A 20,420-nucleotide genomic window follows, 5' to 3' on the forward strand; every position below is an offset into this window, starting at 1 on the left:
GAGCCCAGGAAGCAGGGACAGGCAGGTGGGCGCTCAGGTGCACAGTCAGCCCCTGGAAGGGACCTGGTGTCAGGCCTTTCCCAGGTTAGCTGCCCGGCACCTGCAGTCCTGGATACCTGCTCTGGGAGCCGTCCTGGGGAGCAGAAGTCTCGGGCAACCCCTGGGACCCAGACTCTGCTGCAGGCAGGGCATTGGCGTACTCTGCCCCTGGTGTCAGGACAGGTGCTGGGGAAGGTGGCAAGCGGGGCTCTCTCTGAGGAGGGGAAGCTGCAGGGACCTGCGGGAGGCGGCATGCACTCGGCCTCAGCACCTGGGCTGCCCGTGGGGGCTGTCCTCCACCCCGTCAGTGCCAGTGGAGGATGTGGGTGACGGGCCCATTGCTTCAGGGAACAGACTTAGAGTTTCTGCCCTGCTTTAGGCAGTTGGGTCTGAGGGGACCATCCCGTGTAGCCGTCTCTGTCTGACTCGGTGCCTGACCTCCAGCAGGCACTGACGGCCTGGGCCCAGCTCGCACCGCCTGCCCAGTGCTGCATCCCTGCTTCCTCGGAGGCCTTTTGCTGGTCAGCGCTGAGGTGGAGTCACATTGGGGTGATGTCACCAGAGCCCGTCTCCATTTGTCCAGGGAAGCAGGGCCCCAGGAAGCGGTCCTTGACGACTCCCACATTTCTCCTGCCCAGGAGTGTACCCTTCATAGATGCGCCTCGGGGCACAGCCTGCTGTCCCAAGGCTGTTAGAACTAGTTGGGTTCATAGCTCTCAGGAGGTTTGACCACGTGTGACTTTTACCCCACAGCCCGGGTCCTGCTTAACCACTGCTTGTGTTATTACTTCCAGGTCAGGGGTCACCACATTGCAAAACTTGATCCTCTCGGAATTAGTTGTGTAAATTTTGATGATGCTCCAGTAACTGTTTCTTCAAACGTGGGTGAGGATTGATCTGTAAATGCTAATTTTAATGTAATTTTACTTTTTTTACCCCTTCCCTCTTTTTTTTCTCCTGTCCTTTTGTGTGTGTCCCTCCCTCCCCGTCACTGGCCCTTTCATAGATACGAGGGCACCATGTAGCACAGCTGGACCCCCTGGGAATTTTGGATGCCGATCTGGACTCCTCCGTGCCCGCTGACATTATCTCATCCACAGACAAACTTGGTGAGGGCCTGAGAGCGGCCGGCGCTGCTGCTTAGCTCCCGGTGCTGGCCCGGGAGGCCAGACGCCCAGACGGGAGGGAAGACTCTTAAGTTTCCTTTGTTCTGATCACTTGACATTACGGTCACACAGCCTTAGAGCTGGGCCTGTCGAGTTCACCCCAGCTTCTCAGACAGACGGTATGAGCTCCGTTGTCTGAGTCTCAAGTTAGAAAGTGAAATTGGGGGCAGAAAGGGTTTGCGATGCAGGGGAAAGGTGGCCGCCAGTGCAGGCCCCTCAGGAGGTGCTCAGACGCACTCTGGCGTCTGGCAGGCCCGATGCGGGCCGCAGTGCGGGACAGGGCCTACGCAGCCGCCTGTCACCGCACGCTGTCCCGGGGCACGCGGGCCTGCCTCTGCCGGGCGAGTCTCTAAACAGGCTCTGCCCCGGGGTCTCGATTCTTAAGGCCGGTGATCACACTGAGGAAACTTCGGAAGGCGCCCGGGTGCCGCGCAGGGCGTGGCTGGCCTCCCACCGCAGTTGCTTCCTCGAGTTAATCTGCGCTCCGGCTCCGTGCTGCTAACCTGCTACAGAAATTACGGTGTGACTAATTCTGAGATGGTGGTGTCACGGAACACTGTGCATGCTAATGAGACTGACAATTACACTGCCTGCTGCTCCCGCTAGGAGACCCAACACTCCTGAGGAGGGTGGCGGTGTTGCCAGGTCAGGCAGGGGCAGGCCGCAGGGCCCTCCTGCTCTGGGCCTGGCTCTGGAGGAGGGAACCGTCCTGAGCGTGCGACAGGCAGGGCAGGTAGAGGCCCGTGTGGAGTGCTGCTGCTTTTTTGGGGTGACAACTCTGTGCTTCCAGAGTGGGCTTCTCTGGGTGTCCGCAGGACAGGGAGCCCCGCTCCTCCCCTCAGCACGAAGCGCTGCAGCTCGCAGGCCTGACGCCTCCGTGGTGAGCTCTCCCAGGAGAGGGCCTGCGTGTCCCGGCAGAGCCTTCAGCAGAGCAGGGCTTCCCTGGGTGCCCATTTCTTGCATCCAAACAGACCTCCTCAGTGGTTCCCAGCTCATTGGAGCTGCCTGGGGCCTGGAGCACTCCTCTGTCCCCCTGGACACTGGGCAGGTGGGAGGGTGCCACAGCCGCCAGGCACGGGAGGAGCCTGGGACGGAGAGGCTGGGCCTGGGCCCTGCAGCTCCTGGGCACAGCCGCGTCGGCACAGGCAGCGGCTCTTCCAGGCCATAGGCCTTGCTTTCCGTCCGCTCGGGAGCAGGGTCCCTGGCGGCATCTCACACGGAGGGTGACTGGAAACCAGGGGCACAGGCCCCACAGAGTCTCAGCTATTGGAGGAGAGACGCTGCCTCTGCTGGCCGGGCGCCCTCAGGACCACCCAGTCGGGGAGTCCCCTTTGTAAGAGGAATTTGATGTGTCTTTTTTAGCTACAAAAACAGGAAGTAGCATAAACCCAGTACCTAAATGTGAGCCTGGGGGAAGTCCGTCTCCAGTTGGCACCGTTGGTGTGTGTAGGTCAGGAAGACAGTGTCGCCCGCCCGCAGGCCTGGCTGCTGGGTGCCGTGAGCTGTCAGTTTGTTTCAGGATTAGCTGAGCTCAGACCGCCAGGCCTGGCTCCCGAGGCCCTCACCGGCGTGGTTCGCACAGTCTGAGCTGCGGGCGACTGGTGGAGGCAGGTTCAGAAGCTGAGTGATGGGGCCAGGCCTGGGCTCCCAGGTGACCGGGCAGTGTCGCTGCAGGAGTGTGGGTCGGGGGGGAGGGGGCAGTGGCTGGTGTCCTCGGTCGCTGCCATGCCTCTCGGGGCTCCTCATCCTCTGAAAGTTGAGGCTCAGGCGACACGTACCCACGTTGCAGAGCGCAGTCGCTGGAGAAGCACGTGGTGGTGAAGGCAGCGAGCGGAGCCCTGTCCGCACAGAATTTCTTAAACCGATGGTGACTTCGCCTGGTGCCTGACCTTCCCTGACCGGCGTGGAGGAGGCTGGGAAATGCTGGCCCAGCTCTCTGGCCCTGAGGGCGGGTGGAGAGGTGCTGGGCGGTCGCACCTCCTGGGCTCCCGGGAGGGACATCGGGCCTCGGCTGGCAGCATGGACCGTGGACACTTCTGTGGACAGAGCACGTGCCGTGGCGGTGGGGCTGGCGTCATCCTCAGGCCGACGTGAAGGTTAGATGTTTCTCTGTAAGGCAGGAGCCAGGTTCTGTCGTTGAGCAGACGCTCCGGGCACGGGGCCTTCTCTGCGGTGCATGTTTGGGGCAGGTTCTAGGTGCAGGTCGTTGCGTCCACCCCTCCCGAGGTGGGCCCTGGGGTCCTCACACAGCAGAGCTGGAAGCAGTTCTCTCCACGAGAAGGGACACACCAGCCTCTGCACAGGGTTGGTCTTGGGAAGTGACCTTGAGTTAAACAGTTAAAAATGCAGTTTAAATAAAAATCCAAAATTGTGACATCTTAGCTGCTTAACTGAGTTACCCCACCCCCAAGACATTTCCTTGCAGGCTGGGAGAAGGGGCTTAAAACAGCTGATTTCTCACCCTAGCTGGTGTGGCTCAGTGGATAGAGCGTTGGTCTGTGGACCAAAGGGTCCCGGGTTCAATTTCGGTCAAGGGCATCTGCCTTGGTTGGAGGCTCCTCCCCAGCCTAGGCCCTGGTTGGGGCACAGGCAGGAGGCAACCAATTGATGTGTTTCTCTCACATCGATATTTCTTTCTCTCTGTTTTCCATTCTCTCTCTCAAAATCAGTGGAAAGGATCCTCAGGTGAGGATTTTTACAAAGTTGATTTTTCATCAGCTTTACAGTCTGAGAGCAGTAGAGAGGAGTTCCTCTCACCTGCTGGCTGCTGTGAGTGAGCAGGCGGGCGGCTGACCGCGTCCCCGCAGGCTGTCCTCCCTCCTGGATGCCCTCGCCTGCCCACCATCCTCAGCCCCAGCCCTCCTCCCAAGCAGGGCCTTCCGCACTCGGCAAGAAGTCATTCTCCCCCGTGTGTGCTGGTGCGGGGACCCTGAGCCCTTGTACATGACAACCAGTTTCTCCTCTCACTCTCTGGTTCGTATCGTTTGTTGGTGTTTATTTTTAAAAGATGAGAAGGGCAGAAGTCCTCTCTCGTTTGCAGGCTGCTTGCTAAGCCGCAGTGGTGAGCCCTGTGTCCTGGTTTCTCCTACACACACACCTGTGACAGCACGATTTGTGGACTGGGCACGGTGAGGAGCAGGTGCGAGCTGAGCCATGTGACCGCGTGCTGGCATAGAGGCGGGAGGATGGCTTCTCGGGGACCGTGTGGGCTGCTGAGTGACGGGCGTGCACTGTGGACAGAAGAGGGGTTTCCCTTCCCAGGCGACAGAGCAGGGCGGCTTGAGATGCCATCATGCTACTGATAACACGTGCATTACAAACATGAACTGTTTGTTTCTAGAATTTTCCGTTTAATAATTTTGGGGGTGGTTGACCGCCGAGGGCTAACCCACAGATGGGGACTGCTGCACAAGTGAACATAGAAGCACCCCTCCCCCAGCGTGAGAAGATGGCGCGTGTGCAGGTGGCGTGGCAGGGCTGTGTCCTGAGGACGGAGGGAGCGGAGCGCTGGCCTCCGCAGGCCCTATTTCGCCCAGCCACTGGCTCCGAGCTCTGGTGGGTGCCGTCACATCCCCTCCGTGAGCTCTGGGAGCGTCCGGCTTTCCCAGGGCAGCGAGTGGCTGAGGGTCGTGGCCGCTCTGACCACTGAGCCTCCTGAATCCTGTCACTGGGCCTCCTGACCCCGCCCCAGGCCCCCGCGTCCAGGTGCTGGTGGAGGTTGAGACCGGAGAGCTGTCCCCGGTGGATGGGTGCCACAGAGCACATGGCTGATTGCCAGGGGGACAGGGTGGCTCCTTCCACTCTGGAAGCTGCCGGAATCTTTAGGGCTCAGGTCTCGTCCCCTGCCTGAGCTCCAGGTCTGAGGAGTGAGAATCTCATCTTCTCCTTCACTTCTCCCCAAGTGTCCAGATCGGGTGGTTCCTTCCCGAGCCACACGGGGCCACTTCGGTGGGAGGGGGCGGGTCTCAGGTGCCGCCCAGCGGTCTCCCGCTCACTCAGGCCAGCTGCTGACCACAGGAGCCCCGCCCTTGTCCCCCCCGTCCTCCTCTGTCTGTGTCTGTCCCTGTCTGTGCTTCCCGTGCTGCCTGGGGGTGGGGGGCCTTCTGCACTAACTCTCGCCTCTTTTTCCTCCGCGCTCCCCGCCCTGCCTCAGGCCTGGCCGGTTTCCAGGAGCGGCTTCGAGTGCTCACAGTGGGAGGTATGGAAACACGCCTTCTTCCTGGAGCTGGGCGCCTGGGCAGGATCTTCTCCCAGCATGCCCTTGGGGAAGCCCACACTGTCCTGTTCAGAGTGGCCACTGGTTTGGAAATGTGACCAACAGGCAGAGCTGCTCTCCGTCATTCCCGTCCCGTCATCGTGTCCTGGGACGTCCCCTCCCGTCCGTCACCCCCCTGCGCTATGCCCTCAGGCTCAGGGTCGCCAGGCCCAGGCCACGCTGCCTTCTGCATGTGCCACGCTCCCTCCTCGCGCCAGGCTCTCAGCCTGCCTCCCGGCCCCGTGGGGTGCATTGGCAGCGTGGAGGGGAGGAGCCCTGACGACCGTGGGCTCTCGAAGACCACCCGCCAGGACCCCAGAGAGGTGCTAGAGCCCCCTCCTGTGGCCACTCCCGTGGCCAGTCTTCCTTCATACCAGATGTCTCGGTTCTTTTCCTCCGTTGGCTCCTTATGTCTGTGAGACTCTGGTTGGGGTAAAGGCACGATTTAGAGGTTCCTAGGGAATGGTTAGAAACAACATGTGCCTCCCAGAAGCTCCCTGTGGTCACCCTGACAGCCACAGGACGTCCAGCCGTGCTGCCACTGCGTCTGCCCCACAAGGTCCTTTCTGCTGCCCACCCCTGTGTGTAACCCTGGCAACCGCTGTCCGTTCTGTTTCTGTAACTTTGTCATTTCCAGAGGGTCTGCTAATGGAATTACCACCTGAGACATTTGGAATTGGCATTTCTCGGTCAGCCTGATGGAGTGTCACCCGGGCTGTCCTCTGACCCTCGGCTCCTCTGACCCTCGGGGAGCATTGCTGGCCACGAGGGGCCCACAGCGCTTTCGGCCGCTCACTGGTGACAGGCCGTGGGCTGTTCCTCTGACTCTGGGTCCTTGCAGAGCCGAAGGCTCGTGTTCTGGAGAGCCCGGTGTGTCAGGTTCCCCTCTGCTGGACCACACCCTGTCCCGCCTAAGCACGCCTTCCCTAGGGCTCATCCCAGAGGTGTTCTCCTTGTGTTCGTCCAAAGGTTCGATAGTTTTGCATTTCACGTTTGAATCCATGGTCCGTGTTGTTAATCTCTGCAGGAGACGTGAAGTTGGGGAAGGGTTTGGTTTGTTTGCTGCGGGGAGGTCTGCCTTGGATGTGTGAGGGCTCCAGCACCTCCAGCGGAAAGATCGTCCCTTCGTGCAGCTGCTTCTGCGCTTTCTCAAGCCTCGGGGTGAGAGGGCGGGGAGGGGGGCTGCTCTGTTCTCCAGCCTGTGCCCTGCCCCTTCGTCCTCCCAGGTAACGTTAGAGCCAGCTTGCTCTTGTTCTCGGTAAACCTGCGACAGCTTGGTCAGAGCGGGCTCGGCCCACGGGCCGGTTTAGGGAGAACGGACTCCTCACCGTGTTGGTGATGTGTTTGCCGTGGGCTTCTCTGGTTTATCCTGTGAGTTCACTCGGCGTCTTGAACCTGCAGGCTTAAGTCTTTGGGAAATTCCCGGTGTGGTTACCAAGCCGCCCTCTTGTCCTCACTCTGGGAATCACCAGTCCTGGGAGCTTCCGGGGCGTGTCACACGCCCCAGGTTTCTCCATTCCCTTCTGTCAGTCTCCTCTTCGGACCCCTTCCTTTCTCTCCTCTGTCTTCACGTCCCTGATCCTGTCCCTGGTTCTGCCTGAGCCCGTTCTCTGAGGGCTGAGTGTTGTTTTAACATTCACCTTAGGATGTGTTTTGCTTTTTATTGCTTTTCTAGAGAGAGAGGGAAGGAGAGGGAGAGAGGAACATCGATCAGTTGCTTCCTGCAGGCGCCCTGACCTGGGAAGAACTTGCAGCCTCGGTGTGTGCCCTGACTGAGAATTGAACGCGAAACCTTTTGGTGACTGGACGACGCTCCAACCAACTGGCCACCCGGCCAGGGCCCATCCTCTGAGTTTTAATTTGAGTTACTGTTTCACCATCTCAGCATTTCCCATGTGGTCCTTTGCACCTTCCATTTTTAGTCTTTTGGTTTTTTGCCAAGTCCCGATCTCTTCCCGTTGCCTCGGTCGTGTTCAGGTGGCTGCGAGAGCCATGTGCGGGGCTCCTTGCGAGTCCAGTGGGTAAGCCCACATCTGCGCCCCTTCGGCCTCTGGATGACCTTGTTCAGCCTGAGAGGTTCCTGTTCTCGTTGGAGAGACTTGTTACAACCAGAACCTTAGGGGTCAGGGGACAGACTCGTCCTTGATGTCTGTGGCCGCCGTCTCCTGCGCACCACACGGGGGCATCCTGGGTGGGGACATGGAGGCCCTGCACTCCCCACCCACCCACCCCAGGGGCGAGGACGGCCCTTCTCTGATAACCTTGGATGTGCAGGTGGAGGCATTGTGCCAGGCCAGGGAGGGCGGGCGGAAGGCTGTCTCCTATCGGAGAGGCTGCTTCCTGTCCCACCAGCGCAGCTCCTGTGGGGCTGGTTTGCTGCACCCGAGGGAGCTCCGGGCTGCAGGTTCTTGGCTCCCGTCGACAGGAGCCCAGGAGAAAGCCAGGACCCCGGCTGGTCAGCCATCTTCCCCCTTTCAGAGCCGCTGAGGCCTGGTGTCTGGCGCTTGGTCGCATCAGGAGCAGGAGGGAGGGGGAGATTCTCCACCTCCCCTCAAGCAGACCCAGAAAGGCAGGAGCGGGGCCAGCGGTTTTGAGGTTCAGAGAACGACCAGATCAGGGGTGGACATGCAGAGCCGCAGACACGGGGAGGCCGGGCTCGTGCTGAGAGGCCGAGAGCCAGCGCCCACGGCGTGCACAGGGTGCGGAGGGCGGGCCGGTCTTCCTGCCGGCACCAAGAGCTGGCCTCTGTGGGTCACAGGCGTGCGGTTGCTGCCTCATCCCTGACAGCAGCGGCTGGGAGCAGCTCGAGCTTCCCCACACCCTGCAGAAAGGACCCAACAGTCGGGCTTGAGAGACATAGGCCTTGCATTTAAGCGTTAGGTCCACAGGCTGCAGCCTGAGGGACACGGGAGAGTCCCAGCCACCGCGACTGTGAGCCATGCTGGGCTGGAGCCCAGATCCCACCTCGGGGACACGTGACCGCTGCCACCAGCTGGGCGCCACCTCTCCAGGGGGTGGGGGCCCTCTGCAGTGTCCCCAGGCAGTTCTCCAAGTCCCAGCCCGGGAGACCCGCACACGGCGCCCTCAGCCTGAGGTCCGGGCTGGAGCTGGGCACGGGCAGTCAGTGCCGGTCAGAGGGTGTCGCTAGTGAGCCAGCGTAGGCTGCAGAAGGTCAGTGCTGGCGGAGCGGGTCCAGAGCGTGCAGGCTGGCCCCAGGAGCAGAGATGGCTGTGAGGCCCCGCTGTGCTGCCCGCTGCTCTCCCAGACCCCTGCTTCTCGGTGACTGCCCCTCACTCCCCTCTCCAGCTTCCTGTCCCCCCCACACACGAGTGTCCCCGTGCACGTGTGGCCTCTTCTGTACCAGTTCCTGTCCTGCTCCGACTCCCTCTTCAGCTCTCTTCATTCGCTCACTCTCCTAGACTCGCCCAGTGCCTTTCCAACCACAATGGCTGGTGTCTTTGGGACCTTGGAATACATTTTTCTCTAAATTACGAATAATTGGTGCACCAGACTAATATGCATCTATTAATTTCATTCTCATTTGCCTGTGACACCCAGTAATATTCTCAGCTTCTATTTATTGCTAAACTGTGTTTCTAGCTATAAAATGTTACTTATTTTCTTCATGTCAGATGTTTTCATGGTTTTTCTCTTCTCTTTTCTCCCCTGGGGCCTCCCTTCCCCTTTCCATGAACTGCCCCGTGGGCCCTGCGTCTCTCCTCACCCGCAGGGTTCTATGGCCTGGACGAGTCTGACCTGGACAAGGTCTTTCAGCTGCCGACCACCACCTTCATCGGGGGGCAGGAGTCGGCGCTGCCGCTGCGGGAGATCATCCGCCGGCTGGAGGTAGGCGTGCTCCCCAAAGCCCGGCTCGCAGGAGGCCCCCCACTAGTGGGGCTTTTCTTAGTCTTGTCTATTATTTATTTATTTTTAAGTATATTTTATTGATTCTTTTATTTTATTTTATTTTTATTTTATTTTATTGATTTTTCACAGAGAGGAAGAGAGAGGGATAGAGAGTCAGAAACATTGATGAGAGAGAATCATCAATCATTTTCCTCTTGCACATCCCCTACTGGGGATGTGCCCGCAACCAAGGTACATGCCCTTGACCGGAATCGAACCCAGGACCCTTCAGTCCCCAGGCCGACGCTCTATCCACTGAGCCAAACCAGTTTCGGCTCTTTTATTGATTCTTTACGGAGAGGAAGGAAGAAGGATAGAGAGGTAGAAACATCGATGAGAGAGAAACATCAATTAGCTGCCTCTTGCACACCTCCTACTGGGGATGTGCCCACAGCCAAGGTACATGCCCTTGACCGGAATTGAACCTGGGACCTTTCAGTCCGCAGGCTGACACTCTATCTACTGAGCCAAACCGGTTAGGGCAGTCTTGTTTTTTTAAAACATACTTTTTATTGATTTGAGAGAGAGAGAGAGAAACAATGATGAGAGAGAACCATTGACTGGCTATCTCCTGTACACCCCACACTGGGGATCAAGCCCACAACCTGGGCATGTGCCCCAAACAGGAATTGAACCCTGACCTCCTGATTCCTGGGCGGATGCTCAACCACTGAGCCACACCAGCCAGGGGCATGTATTTCTTTAAATGTAAAGGAAGGAAATTCCTTTTGCTATTTTGTAGATAAAACCCTATGGTTTTTAATTTTATAATCAACCTAAAAAAGGAAGTTTTGTGGGTTCCAGTCCAGTGGGAGATTGTTTCAGATGTCTGCCCAGCCATGCCCGTCATTGGCACAGTCTGCTTGCTTTCCTCCAGTTTCTTTCCTCCCTCCCTGTGGAGCTGTGGGCATCTTCCGTGCGGGCACACACACAGACACGCACGCACACAGCTGGGTGCATCAGGGAGGGAGGCGTCTGGCTGGGTGCTGACCCACTGTGCGCCTGGCTGTGTGGAACAGAACGCCTACTGCCAGCACATTGGGGTGGAGTTCATGTTCATCAACGACCTGGAGCAGTGCCAGTGGATCCGGAGGAAGTTCGAGACGCCGGGAGTCATGCAGTTCACCAACGAGGAGAAGCGCACTCTGCTGGCCCGGCTCGTGCGGTCCACGAGGTGGGGAGGCGCTGGGCGGGGCTGGGGGGTGGGAGGCCAGCCCGCGGAGCGGCCAGCCCTGGGCTGTGCTCAGGCCCCGGCTCCGTCCAGGTTCGAGGAGTTCCTGCAGCGGAAGTGGTCGTCCGAGAAGCGCTTCGGCTTGGAAGGCTGCGAGGTGCTCATCCCGGCCCTCAAGACCATCATCGACAAGTCCAGTGAGAAAGGCGTGGACCAAGTGATCATGGGGATGCCGCACAGGTCCGCTACCGTCCGGGGCCCCTCTCCCAGCCCAGAACACCCCCCCCCGCCCCCGCCCCCCCCCCCCCCCCCCCGTCACCCAGCACCCTTCATCTATCTCAGCGCCCCTCTCCCACCGGGCACCCCTCACCTACCCCGCCCACCCGGCGCCCCCCCACGCCCCCAGCATCTCTCATCTATCTCAGCATCCTTTTCCCACCTGGCACCCCTCGCCCTGCTGTTACCATCATGCCCAAGGCCACAGGTGGCTCAGGCAGGCTTGTTGGCCTGGTGCTGCGTCTTATAAAAGTTAAAGCCAGAGCCAAAAGCAGTTTGGCTCGATGGATAGAGCGTCGGTCTGTAGACTGAAAGGTCCCGGGTTCGATTCCGGTCAAGGGCATGTACCTTGGTTACGGGCACATCCCCAGTAGAGGGTGTGCAAGAGGCAGCTGATCGATGACTCTCTCTCATCGATGTTTCTAACTCTCTATCCCTCTCTCTTCCTCTCTGAAAAAAATCATTAAAATATATTTTTTTAAGAAGTTAAAGCCAGAGCCCTTGGGGTCACCGCAGAGGCCGCTGACCTGAGGGAGGGCTGCGGTGCCAGCAGCCACAACGGCCCCTTCCTCCCCTCGTTATGGCCTCAGGCGGGTGAATGGAGGCTGGCCTCCCCACCGGCTCTGGCCTCAGCACCTCGGGCAGCAAACCCAGGTGCTGCCTGTCCCTCGGAGGAGGAAGGGCCTGCTGACCCCTGACCCCGTGTGTCTAGGGGGCGGCTGAACGTGCTGGCGAATGTCATCAGGAAGGAGCTGGAGCAGATTTTCTGTCAGTTCGACTCGAAGCTGGAGGCCGCCGACGAGGTGAGGCCCCGGTCCCGGGGACGGGCGTGGCACTGCCTGGGGACTGGCCAGGCCCAGCTTCAGGGAGAGGGTGGCTTCCTGGTCCGCGCCCGGCAGCCCCACATGTGCCGTCCTGGGCAGAGGAGTCGGGGATGGTGAACCAGCCTCCGTGTGCCCGCAGGGCTCTGGGGACGTGAAGTACCACCTGGGCATGTACCACCGGCGGATCAACCGCGTGACCGACCGCAACATCACCCTGTCGCTGGTGGCCAACCCTTCCCACCTCGAGGCCGCCGACCCCGTGGTGATGGGCAAGACCAAAGCCGAGCAGTTCTACTGTGGGGACACCGAGGGGAAGAAGGTACGGCCACGGGCTGGGCGGACCACAGAGGCCTGGGGTGGCTGGGGCAGGGCAGCGACCTCATGCCTGCGGGCGGGTCTGCCCTCACGGTGCCCAGGTCTGGGCCGGAACCCGTCTTCCTGAGGAGCCAGTGCTCTCACCGAGCAGGCGGGAGTCTTTCCAGGTGCGGGTGGCCTGAGGGACAGGGGGCGCTGTGGGATGACGGGGTTCCCTCCTGGATGGTGGCGGCTGCGTGTGTCACACCAGGCAGGAACTGTTGGCTTTGGCGTGCGTTCCAGGGGTACGAAGCCGGCAGCTCCCCCCTGCGTCTTGCTTCCGCCTTCCCCAGAAAGAAGGTCGTGGGGGGAAAGAAGCCAGGAGCACCTGGGTCCGGGGGGTGGGGGGAAGCGGGGGTTGCTGGTGCATTGCCCAGCGGGGCGGGCGAGCTGTGTGCGGGCGGAAGTGGAGTGAGGGTAAGCGCCCTCCACTGAGGAGTCCTTCGTCTGCAGAACGGCAGGCGCTGGCAGGTGGGCGGAGGGAGGTCTCTGCAGGTGGAAGGTGGGCATGAGAGTCAGACCTAGAAGTGGGACCAGGTCAGTGCGCAGGGTGTGCCTCGCAGACGGAGTCCGTGCGTCCTGGGCTTGGGCATCAGGAGAGAAGCTGCTGACGGGCAGCAGGACCGGTCCCCGCTCGGACGGACGCCTGCCCAGAGGAAGGGAGGCCCAGGGCAGGATGTCACCAAGTGGGCTGAGGAACAGGACGCAGGCTCCCCACGCTCTGCGCTGTTCTCCAAGGGCGCTGGCGATCAGAGCGAACCAGGGCGTGGGGCGGCAGCGCAGGCGTGTCCTGGTGTGGAGTGCGCCGTTGGGAGTCCAGTCAGGAGGGACCCTCAGGACCCAGGACCCCTCAGGACGTGGGGAGGCGAGGTGTTGGAGAGCGGCCCCGCCCTCTCACCTTGGAGGGGCCTCAGAAAACCTTGTGAAAAGCTGCTGTGGCTTGCCCTCCGGTTTGCCCACTGGCTCTGTGGTCTGCAGGTCATGGCCATCCTGCTGCACGGGGATGCCGCGTTCGCAGGCCAGGGCATCGTGTATGAGACCTTCCACCTGAGCGACCTGCCGTCCTACACCACCCACGGCACCGTGCACGTGGTGGTCAACAACCAGGTAACGGAGCGGCCGCCAAGGCCTCTGGCTTCCAGCAGCGCGGCCCGCCCCCCTTCCCCCCCCCGCCATCCCGCACCAGCCCAGCAGCCTGTGTCCCTCGCAGATTGGCTTCACCACGGACCCCCGCATGGCCCGGTCCTCACCCTACCCCACCGACGTGGCCCGGGTGGTGAACGCCCCCATCTTCCACGTGAACGCGGACGACCCGGAGGCCGTCATGTACGTGTGCCAGGTGGCTGCCGAGTGGAGGAACACCTTCCACAAGGACGTGGTGGTGGACCTGGTGAGCGCCCCCGGGCTCGGGCTCCGGGGCCTGAGCGTCCCGCCCGCGGCGTCAGTTGTGGCCGGGACTCGGTCCTGTGCCGGGACCTAACGCTGGCGCCCGGCTGTCCCCAGGTGTGTTACCGGCGCAACGGCCACAACGAGATGGACGAGCCCATGTTCACGCAGCCGCTCATGTACAAGCAGATCCGCAAGCAGAAGACGGTGCTGCAGAAGTACGCGGAGCTGCTGGTGTCGCAGGGCGTGGTCAACCAGCCCGAGTACGAGGTGCGGTGCCTGCGGTGGCTCGCCTGCGGGTTTGCGGGCAGGGGGCTTTGGGGACGGGCAGGGCGGCCTGCCTGAGGACTCCGCCACGGCCCCACCCACTTTCTAACTGGCAGTTTTGTGCAGGGTGAGAGGCGGGTGCAGGTCCAGCTGTGGGTGGGGAGGGGCTGTGTGCATGGTGGGTTCCGGGTGCTCAGGAGGAAGTGCGAAGTCTGGCCCAGAGCAGCACATGGCAGATGTGGGAGTGGGGTTGCGGGGAGGGCGCTGTGGGCTCCATCCTGGCATGAGAGCAGGACCTTGGAGCAGGATCTGCCCACATGTGGAGAAGGGACCGTGGGCAGCATGGACCTGAGAGCTTGTGTGTGTGGGGAATGCCAAGGCCGGCTCTGCCTGCCGCCCCCAACACGGCGCCCGCCCGCCCGCCCTCCCGCCCTCCAGGAGGAGATCTCCAAGTACGACAAGATCTGCGAGGAGGCCTTCGCGCGCTCCAAGGACGAGAAGATCCTGCACATCAAGCACTGGCTGGACTCGCCCTGGCCTGGTGAGTGAGGCGTCGCCATGGGCCCAGCACCGCGGCCCTGAGTCAGCCCCACCCCTCTCGGAGCGCCCGGGCGGCGGCGTCAGCGTGCCTCTGTCCTAGGCTTCTTCACGCTGGACGGGCAGCCCCGGAGCATGACCTGCCCCTCCACGGGGCTGGAGGAGGACATCCTGACGCACATCGGCAGCGTGGCCAGCTCCGTGCCGGTGGAGAACTTCACCATCCATGGAGGTGAGGGCGCACGGCCCCGGAGTTGGGCCAGGCCCCGGGGCCGGGCGGCGGGTGGTCCCCGGCTGGAAGCCCTCTGCGCCCCTCGCCCGGCCAGGGGGGTCCTCGCTGGAGCGTGGAGGGAGGCGGGGCCGTGACGGCCTCTCCCGGGCCCGGCGTCCCACGCCCCTCCCCCTCCTCCCGGAGGCTGCTCCTGTCGTGGGTGGCCGGGCGGGTGATGAGCGCCGTGTCTGCAGGGCTGAGCCGGATCCTGAAGACGCGTGGGGAGCTGGTGAAGAACAGGACCGTGGACTGGGCCCTGGCGGAGTACATGGCGTTCGGCTCCCTGCTGAAGGAGGGCATCCACATCCGGCTGAGCGGCCAGGACGTGGAGCGGGGCACCTTCAGGTGAGCTCCGGCCCTCACGGGGGGGGTGGTCACTGCTTCTCCCAGGAAAACATGGCACGGCCACAGGGCCCATCTCAGCCCAGCGCACGCTCCCCTGCCTGTGCTGCCCCCTCCTACCCCCCCGCCTCACCCCATGCCTGTGCTGCCCCCCTACCCCCCCGCCTCACCCCCTGCCTGTGCTGCCCCCCTACCCCCCCGCCTCACCCCCTGCCTGTGCTGCCCCCTCCTACCCCCCTGCCTCACCCCCTGCCTGTGCTGCCCCCCTCCTACCCCCCCGCCTCACCCCCTGCCTGTGCTGCCCCCCTACCCCCACCTCGTCCCCTGCCTCACCCCCCCCCCGTGCTGCCCCCTTCCCATGCGGCCCCCCTGTTAGGCCGGGTGTGGGGTCTGCTGCTGAGCAGAGGCAGTGGCCCTGCCTGCTCATCTGTGTTGTCGGCACAGCCACCGCCACCACGTGCTGCACGACCAGAACGTGGACAAGAAGACCTGCATCCCCATGAACCACCTGTGGCCCAACCAGGCCCCCTACACGGTGTGCAACAGCTCGCTGTCCGAGTACGGGGTCCTAGGTGAGCAAGGCCCCTGCCCCTCCTCCCGCTGCCCCCTCCTCCCCGCTGCCCGCCCCCCTTCCCTCCTGACGCCCTTCCCGCCCGCAGGCTTCGAGCTGGGCTTCGCCATGGCCAGCCCCAACGCGCTGGTGCTCTGGGAGGCCCAGTTTGGCGACTTCCACAACACGGCCCAGTGCATCATCGACCAGTTCATCTGCCCCGGGCAGGCCAAGTGGGTGCGGCAGAACGGCATCGTGCTGCTCCTGCCCCACGGCATGGAGGGCATGGTGAGCTCCGCCCCCACCCTGTGCCCGGGCGGGGGGGGGGGGGCTGCCACAGGAGGGCCCCGGGGGGGTGGGGGCGGAAATGGGGCTGAACCGCACCTGCTTCCAGGGCCCAGAGCACTCCTCCGCCAGGCCCGAGCGGTTCCTGCAGATGTGCAACGATGACCCCGACGTCCTGCCGGTGAGGGGCGCCCTGGGGCGGGCGCCAGGCCTGGGCGGGTCTCCGTGAGGCTCCCGAGGGGGAGCCGTGGGGGCCGCTCTGTGTCCGAGGCAGGCAGGGGCCCTAAGGAAAGAGGCTCTGACCGGACTTGAATGACAGGAGTCAGCCTTGTCGGGAGGAGGGTGGGTGGAGGTGGGCCTGGCTTCCTGGCCAGGCAGCCTTGTCAGCAGCCGGGGGCGGCGTGGGGACGGGCAGGAGCGGGGAGGGCGGCGTGGGGACGGGCAGGAGCGGGGAGGGCGGCGTGGGGACGGGCAGGAGCGGGGAGGGCGGCGTGGGGACGGGCAGGAGCGGGGAGGGCGGCGTGGGGACGGGCAGGAGCGGGGAGGGCGGCGTGGGGACGGGCAGGAGCGGGGACGGGCAGGAGCGGGGACGGGCAGGAGCGGGGACGGGGCGGCGTGGGGACGGGCAGGAGCTCCCTTGCGTCCTGAGCGCCTGTCCTCCCACAGAACCTCCAGGAGGAAAACTTCGACATAACTCAGCTCTACGACTGCAACTGGGTGGTGGTCAACTGCTCCTCGCCCGGCAACTTCTTCCACGTGCTGCGCCGCCAGATCCTCCTGCCCTTCCGGAAGCCGGTCCGTGGGCTCCCGGCAGGGCCTGGCCAGGGGGTGGCTGGGATGGTGGCGTGGGAGGTGCACGGAGCTGGGAAGACGGGGAGCCCGAGGGAGGAGAGCACCTCTGCTGCTGCAGGTTGAATGCACGGCCGCGCGGCCCACAGCACGGACACCGGCCACAGGCAGCACGCCGGGCGGGAGGGCCTTTTCCTGGGAGGGGGGGTGACTGGGACTCGGGCAGGCGCCTGGCTCAGCAGGGCCCAGCCCCTCAGCCGAGGAGAGGTGGGCAGGGAGCTGCCTCATGCATTCCCCTTCATCGCGCTCCTGACCTGTGGCTGGTCCTGACCACAGAGCTGGGAGGGCAGCCCCTCTGGTTGACCCTCCTGGGACCTGCGGTCCTGGTCCATCCTGAGCCTGTGGTCCTGTGTTTCAGCTGATCGTCTTCACCCCCAAGTCCCTGCTGCGGCACCCCGAGGCCAGGACCAGCTTCGACGAGATGCTCCCAGGTGGGTGCAGGCGGGCAGGCATTCTGTGCTCTGGGGTTGGGGCCCACGCTGCCTCCATGCAGCCCGTGCACTTCAGGGTCGTTGGGTAAAGACCCCAAGCAGGACAGCCCAGACGTCTGAGCTTGCGTGCAAACGGGTCCAGGAGGTGCTGCTCGGCTGCCCGGGTCTGCGCCGTGGCCTGGACCCTCCCAGGGCCTCAGCGGCAGGGAAACGTGCTGAGCTCCTGCCTGGAAACAGCTGCTCCCGCGTGGGCCTCGCGGGCTGGAAAGCTCACGGGCACCAGAGGCCAAGGGGCTCTGGCGTCAGCCCTGCCACCATGCGTGTGATTCCGCGCTCACACGGGTGCACACACGTGTCCTTAGCCACGCCCGGTTCTCTCCTAGGGACCCACTTCCAGCGGGTGATCCCGGAAAACGGCCCTGCAGCCCAGAACCCAGAGAACGTGAAGAGGCTCCTGTTCTGCACCGGCAAGGTGTACTACGACCTCACACGCGAGCGCAAGGCACGGGACATGGTGGAGCAGGTGGCCATCACGAGGATCGAGCAGGTGAGGGCCGGAGCGGCCGCCTGTGGGCACAGCCCTCTGGCGGCTGCCCCAGCGTCCTGACAAGCCCCTCTCCCCAGCTGTCGCCGTTCCCCTTCGACCTGCTGCTGCAGGAGGTGCAGAAGTACCCCAACGCCGAGCTGGCCTGGTGCCAGGAGGAGCACAAGAACCAGGGCTACTACGACTACGTGAAGCCGCGGCTGCGCACCACCATCAGCCGCGCCAAGCCCGTGTGGTAGGCGCCGCCCGTGTCGGGCAGGGGGCAGGGGGCAGGGGGTCCGGGCCCCGGCGGCCTTGCCTCACTGTCTGTCCCCCCAGGTACGCCGGCCGGGACCCCGCGGCAGCACCAGCCACCGGCAACAAGAAGACCCACCTCACGGAGCTGCAGCGCCTGCTGGACACAGCCTTCGACCTGGACGCCTTCAAGAACTTCTCGTAGACGCTGCCTGGCCGCCGGGCCCCAGCTCCGTCCACCACTGCCCCCGCTTCTCGATTAAAAGAATACATAGTGCCTCCCTCCGCGCGCCCACGCCTCCGCGTGCCCACACTCCTCGCCCCTTCGTCGCCGCTGCTGTCCTCGCAGGGCCGGTCCCGGCTCCGAGCTTTTCCACTGAGCAGCCTTCAGAGGCTGTGGGAGCTGGGGGAGGGCGCCCCCACGTGTCCTGGGAGGGTCGGCCAGCCGCACCCCAGCTCCACCCAGGAACAGGCCTGGGGCTCTCCACCCATCAGGGGGTCCTCTTCCTGGGTGGAGCCTGACACCTGGCAGGAGCCATCGCCCTCAGAGGCCCTGTGGAGTGGGCGGGCGGCTGATGGGGCCTGACCCTGACCTGACAGAGGGCCGCCCGCTCCCGTGTCCACTGCACTTCTCAGAGGGTCTGGTGGGCGTGGCCAGAGGAGGGGTCAGAAGCTCCAATGGCCCACAGCCAGGGCGGCCATGGTCTGACGTCCGGCTCCTGCCACCTTCCCTCGGCCCTCCCCGCCCCGCCCTCTCACCTGGCCCCTTCCGCACCGCGGAGACCAGCTGGGAATTCTCTCTCTGCTGTGCCAAAGCTGTTCGGGGGCGAGGCGGGGCCTCCCCCGCGCCTGTCACAGGGACAGATCTGATTTATTTATTTTGGTTTAAAAAAAAAAGGGTGAAAACACTTTGCGTTGCATTTGGCTTGACTTGTAAACTAAGTTATCCATGAATCTGTCTGCGAGTCTTTCTTTCCGCCGCCTTCTCCCAAGGCCTCGGCCTCCACCCTGCCCCTTGCCGCCACGCCTATGTCCATGTGCCCACAGACTACCCCTCCCCCTGCCCGGCCTGCCTGCCATCCGTGCACATCATGCCGGGTCCACGTTCGAGCCTCCCGTCCGGTCCCCCTGCGAGGTCTGGTGGGTTCCCTGGATCTGTTAGTCGGCATCCCCGCCCAGAAGCCAGCCCAAGCGGCCCTCAGGGGAGCGGGTACACCAGCAGGGTCCCCGTCCCCACTCTTGACAAGAGTACCAGTCTTGAACCCACAACTGGTCAGCCTTAGCCTCCAGGGGGCAGCCCTGAGGGAGAGCTCAGGGAAAGGCCTGGCGTGGACATGGGGCCCCTCCAGTAGCAGGAACTCCTGATGGTCACCCGGCCCTCTAGGCCACACCTGAGTCCCTTGTCCTGGAAGCCTCTTCAGAATCTATTTTACCTTGAGTGTTCCCTGCAGCTTGCCCGACAGCCCTCCAGTCCTGGCATGAGGGCAGCCATGTGCAGGTATGCCCAGGGCCTGCATTTGGCCCCAGTTAGGGATCCTGGAAGCCGAAGTCTCCCTCCTCAATATTTTAAAAAACATTTTTATTTCAGAGAGGAGGAGGAGTGACAGAATCATTGATCAACTGCCTCCTACACACCCCACACAGCAGGGGTCCTCAAACTTTTTAAAGTGGGGGCCAGATCACGGTCCCTCAGAGAGCTGGAGGGCCGGACTATATGAACTACTAATCCCTACTGTAACACCTTGGCTGCGCTCACTGCCCAAAAAATCTGGCGGGCAGGATCAGACTCCCCTGGGGGCTGCATGTGGCCCGCGGGCCGTAGTTTGAAGACCCCTGCCACACAGGATCAAACTCGCAACCTGGGCATGTGCTCTTACCGAGAATCAAACAGTGGCCTCATAGGTAGACACTCAACCACTGGGCCATGCCAGCCAGGCATCCCCTCAATAACTTAAGAATACAAAGTTGGCCGTGGCTGGTTTGGCTCAGTGGATAGAGCATCAGTCTGCAGACTGAAGGGTCCTGGGTTTAGTTGCAGGCAAAGGCATGTGCCTGGGTTGTAGGCTCGATCCCCAGTGGGGGGCATGCAGGTGGCAGCCAATCAATGATTCTCATCATTGGTGTTTCTGTTTCTCCCTCTCCCTCACTTAAAAATGTATTTTAAAAAATAATAAAAATAGCCGAAACAGGTTTGGTTCTGTGGACAGAGCGTTTGCCTGCGGACTGAAGGGTCTTTGGTTCGATTCTGGTTAAGGGCATGTGCCTTGGTTCCAGGCACATCCCTAGTAGGGGGTGTGCAGGAGGCACCTGATCGATGTTTCTCTCTCATCGAGCTTTCTAACTCTCCCTCTCCCTTCCTCTCTGTAAAAAATCAAATATTAAAAAATAAATAAAACACTTTAAAAATAAAGACATGGCCTAGCCCTGGCCAGTTAGAGCATCTTTGCTACACAAAGGGGTCAATCCTCAGTTGGGGCACACACAAGAATTAACCAACAAATGCTGGTTGGATGAACACACGGGAGGTGGAATTGTGAACTCTGGCTCTGTCCTTCCAGCTGTGTGACTCTGGCAAGTTATCCTTCTGAGTTTGCTGTGACATGTAGGTAATGGTGCCACCGCCTTGGAGGGTAGGTGTATGGACTAGCTGAGACAATGTGTGAAAATAGTGGCTCAGCCGCAACCGGTTTGGCTCAGTGGGTGGAGCGTTGGCCTGCGAACTGAAGGGTCCCG

General features: G+C 62.3%; 1 protein-coding gene across 9 annotated transcripts in view; it reads left to right on the plus strand.

The window, feature by feature from the left end:
• OGDH (oxoglutarate dehydrogenase) overlaps window positions 1–18,641 on the plus strand; it is a 36,956-nt gene extending 18,315 nt beyond the window's left edge. For 3 of the 9 annotated variants that reach the window (XM_084896163.1, XM_084896164.1, XM_084896165.1), the window contains exons 4-23: window positions 1,046–1,148; window positions 9,191–9,306; window positions 10,386–10,540; window positions 10,631–10,777; window positions 11,526–11,616; window positions 11,777–11,956; window positions 12,970–13,098; window positions 13,202–13,381; window positions 13,495–13,647; window positions 14,083–14,185; window positions 14,285–14,413; window positions 14,647–14,797; window positions 15,239–15,366; window positions 15,454–15,632; window positions 15,739–15,810; window positions 16,296–16,424; window positions 16,837–16,909; window positions 17,293–17,456; window positions 17,534–17,688; window positions 17,772–18,641. In XM_084896163.1, coding sequence (XP_084752289.1) covers window positions 1,046–1,148; window positions 9,191–9,306; window positions 10,386–10,540; window positions 10,631–10,777; window positions 11,526–11,616; window positions 11,777–11,956; window positions 12,970–13,098; window positions 13,202–13,381; window positions 13,495–13,647; window positions 14,083–14,185; window positions 14,285–14,413; window positions 14,647–14,797; window positions 15,239–15,366; window positions 15,454–15,632; window positions 15,739–15,810; window positions 16,296–16,424; window positions 16,837–16,909; window positions 17,293–17,456; window positions 17,534–17,688; window positions 17,772–17,892 — 2,658 coding nt within the window. In that variant the 3' untranslated portion in view covers window positions 17,893–18,641. Of the gene's footprint in view, window positions 1–833; window positions 1,149–5,358; window positions 5,404–9,190; window positions 9,307–10,385; window positions 10,541–10,630; window positions 10,778–11,525; window positions 11,617–11,776; window positions 11,957–12,969; window positions 13,099–13,201; window positions 13,382–13,494; window positions 13,648–14,082; window positions 14,186–14,284; window positions 14,414–14,646; window positions 14,798–15,238; window positions 15,367–15,453; window positions 15,633–15,738; window positions 15,811–16,295; window positions 16,425–16,836; window positions 16,910–17,292; window positions 17,457–17,533; window positions 17,689–17,771 lie in introns of all 9 variants that reach the window. The other 6 variants (XM_084896168.1, XM_084896162.1, XM_084896166.1 and 3 more) reach the window with 4 other exon arrangements.
• The last annotated feature ends 1,779 nt before the right edge of the window (window positions 18,642–20,420 follow it).

This window comes from Pipistrellus hanaki (genome assembly GCF_964339955.1).
Source record: "Pipistrellus hanaki genome assembly, chromosome: 10".
Taxonomy (NCBI): Eukaryota; Metazoa; Chordata; class Mammalia; order Chiroptera; family Vespertilionidae; genus Pipistrellus; species Pipistrellus hanaki.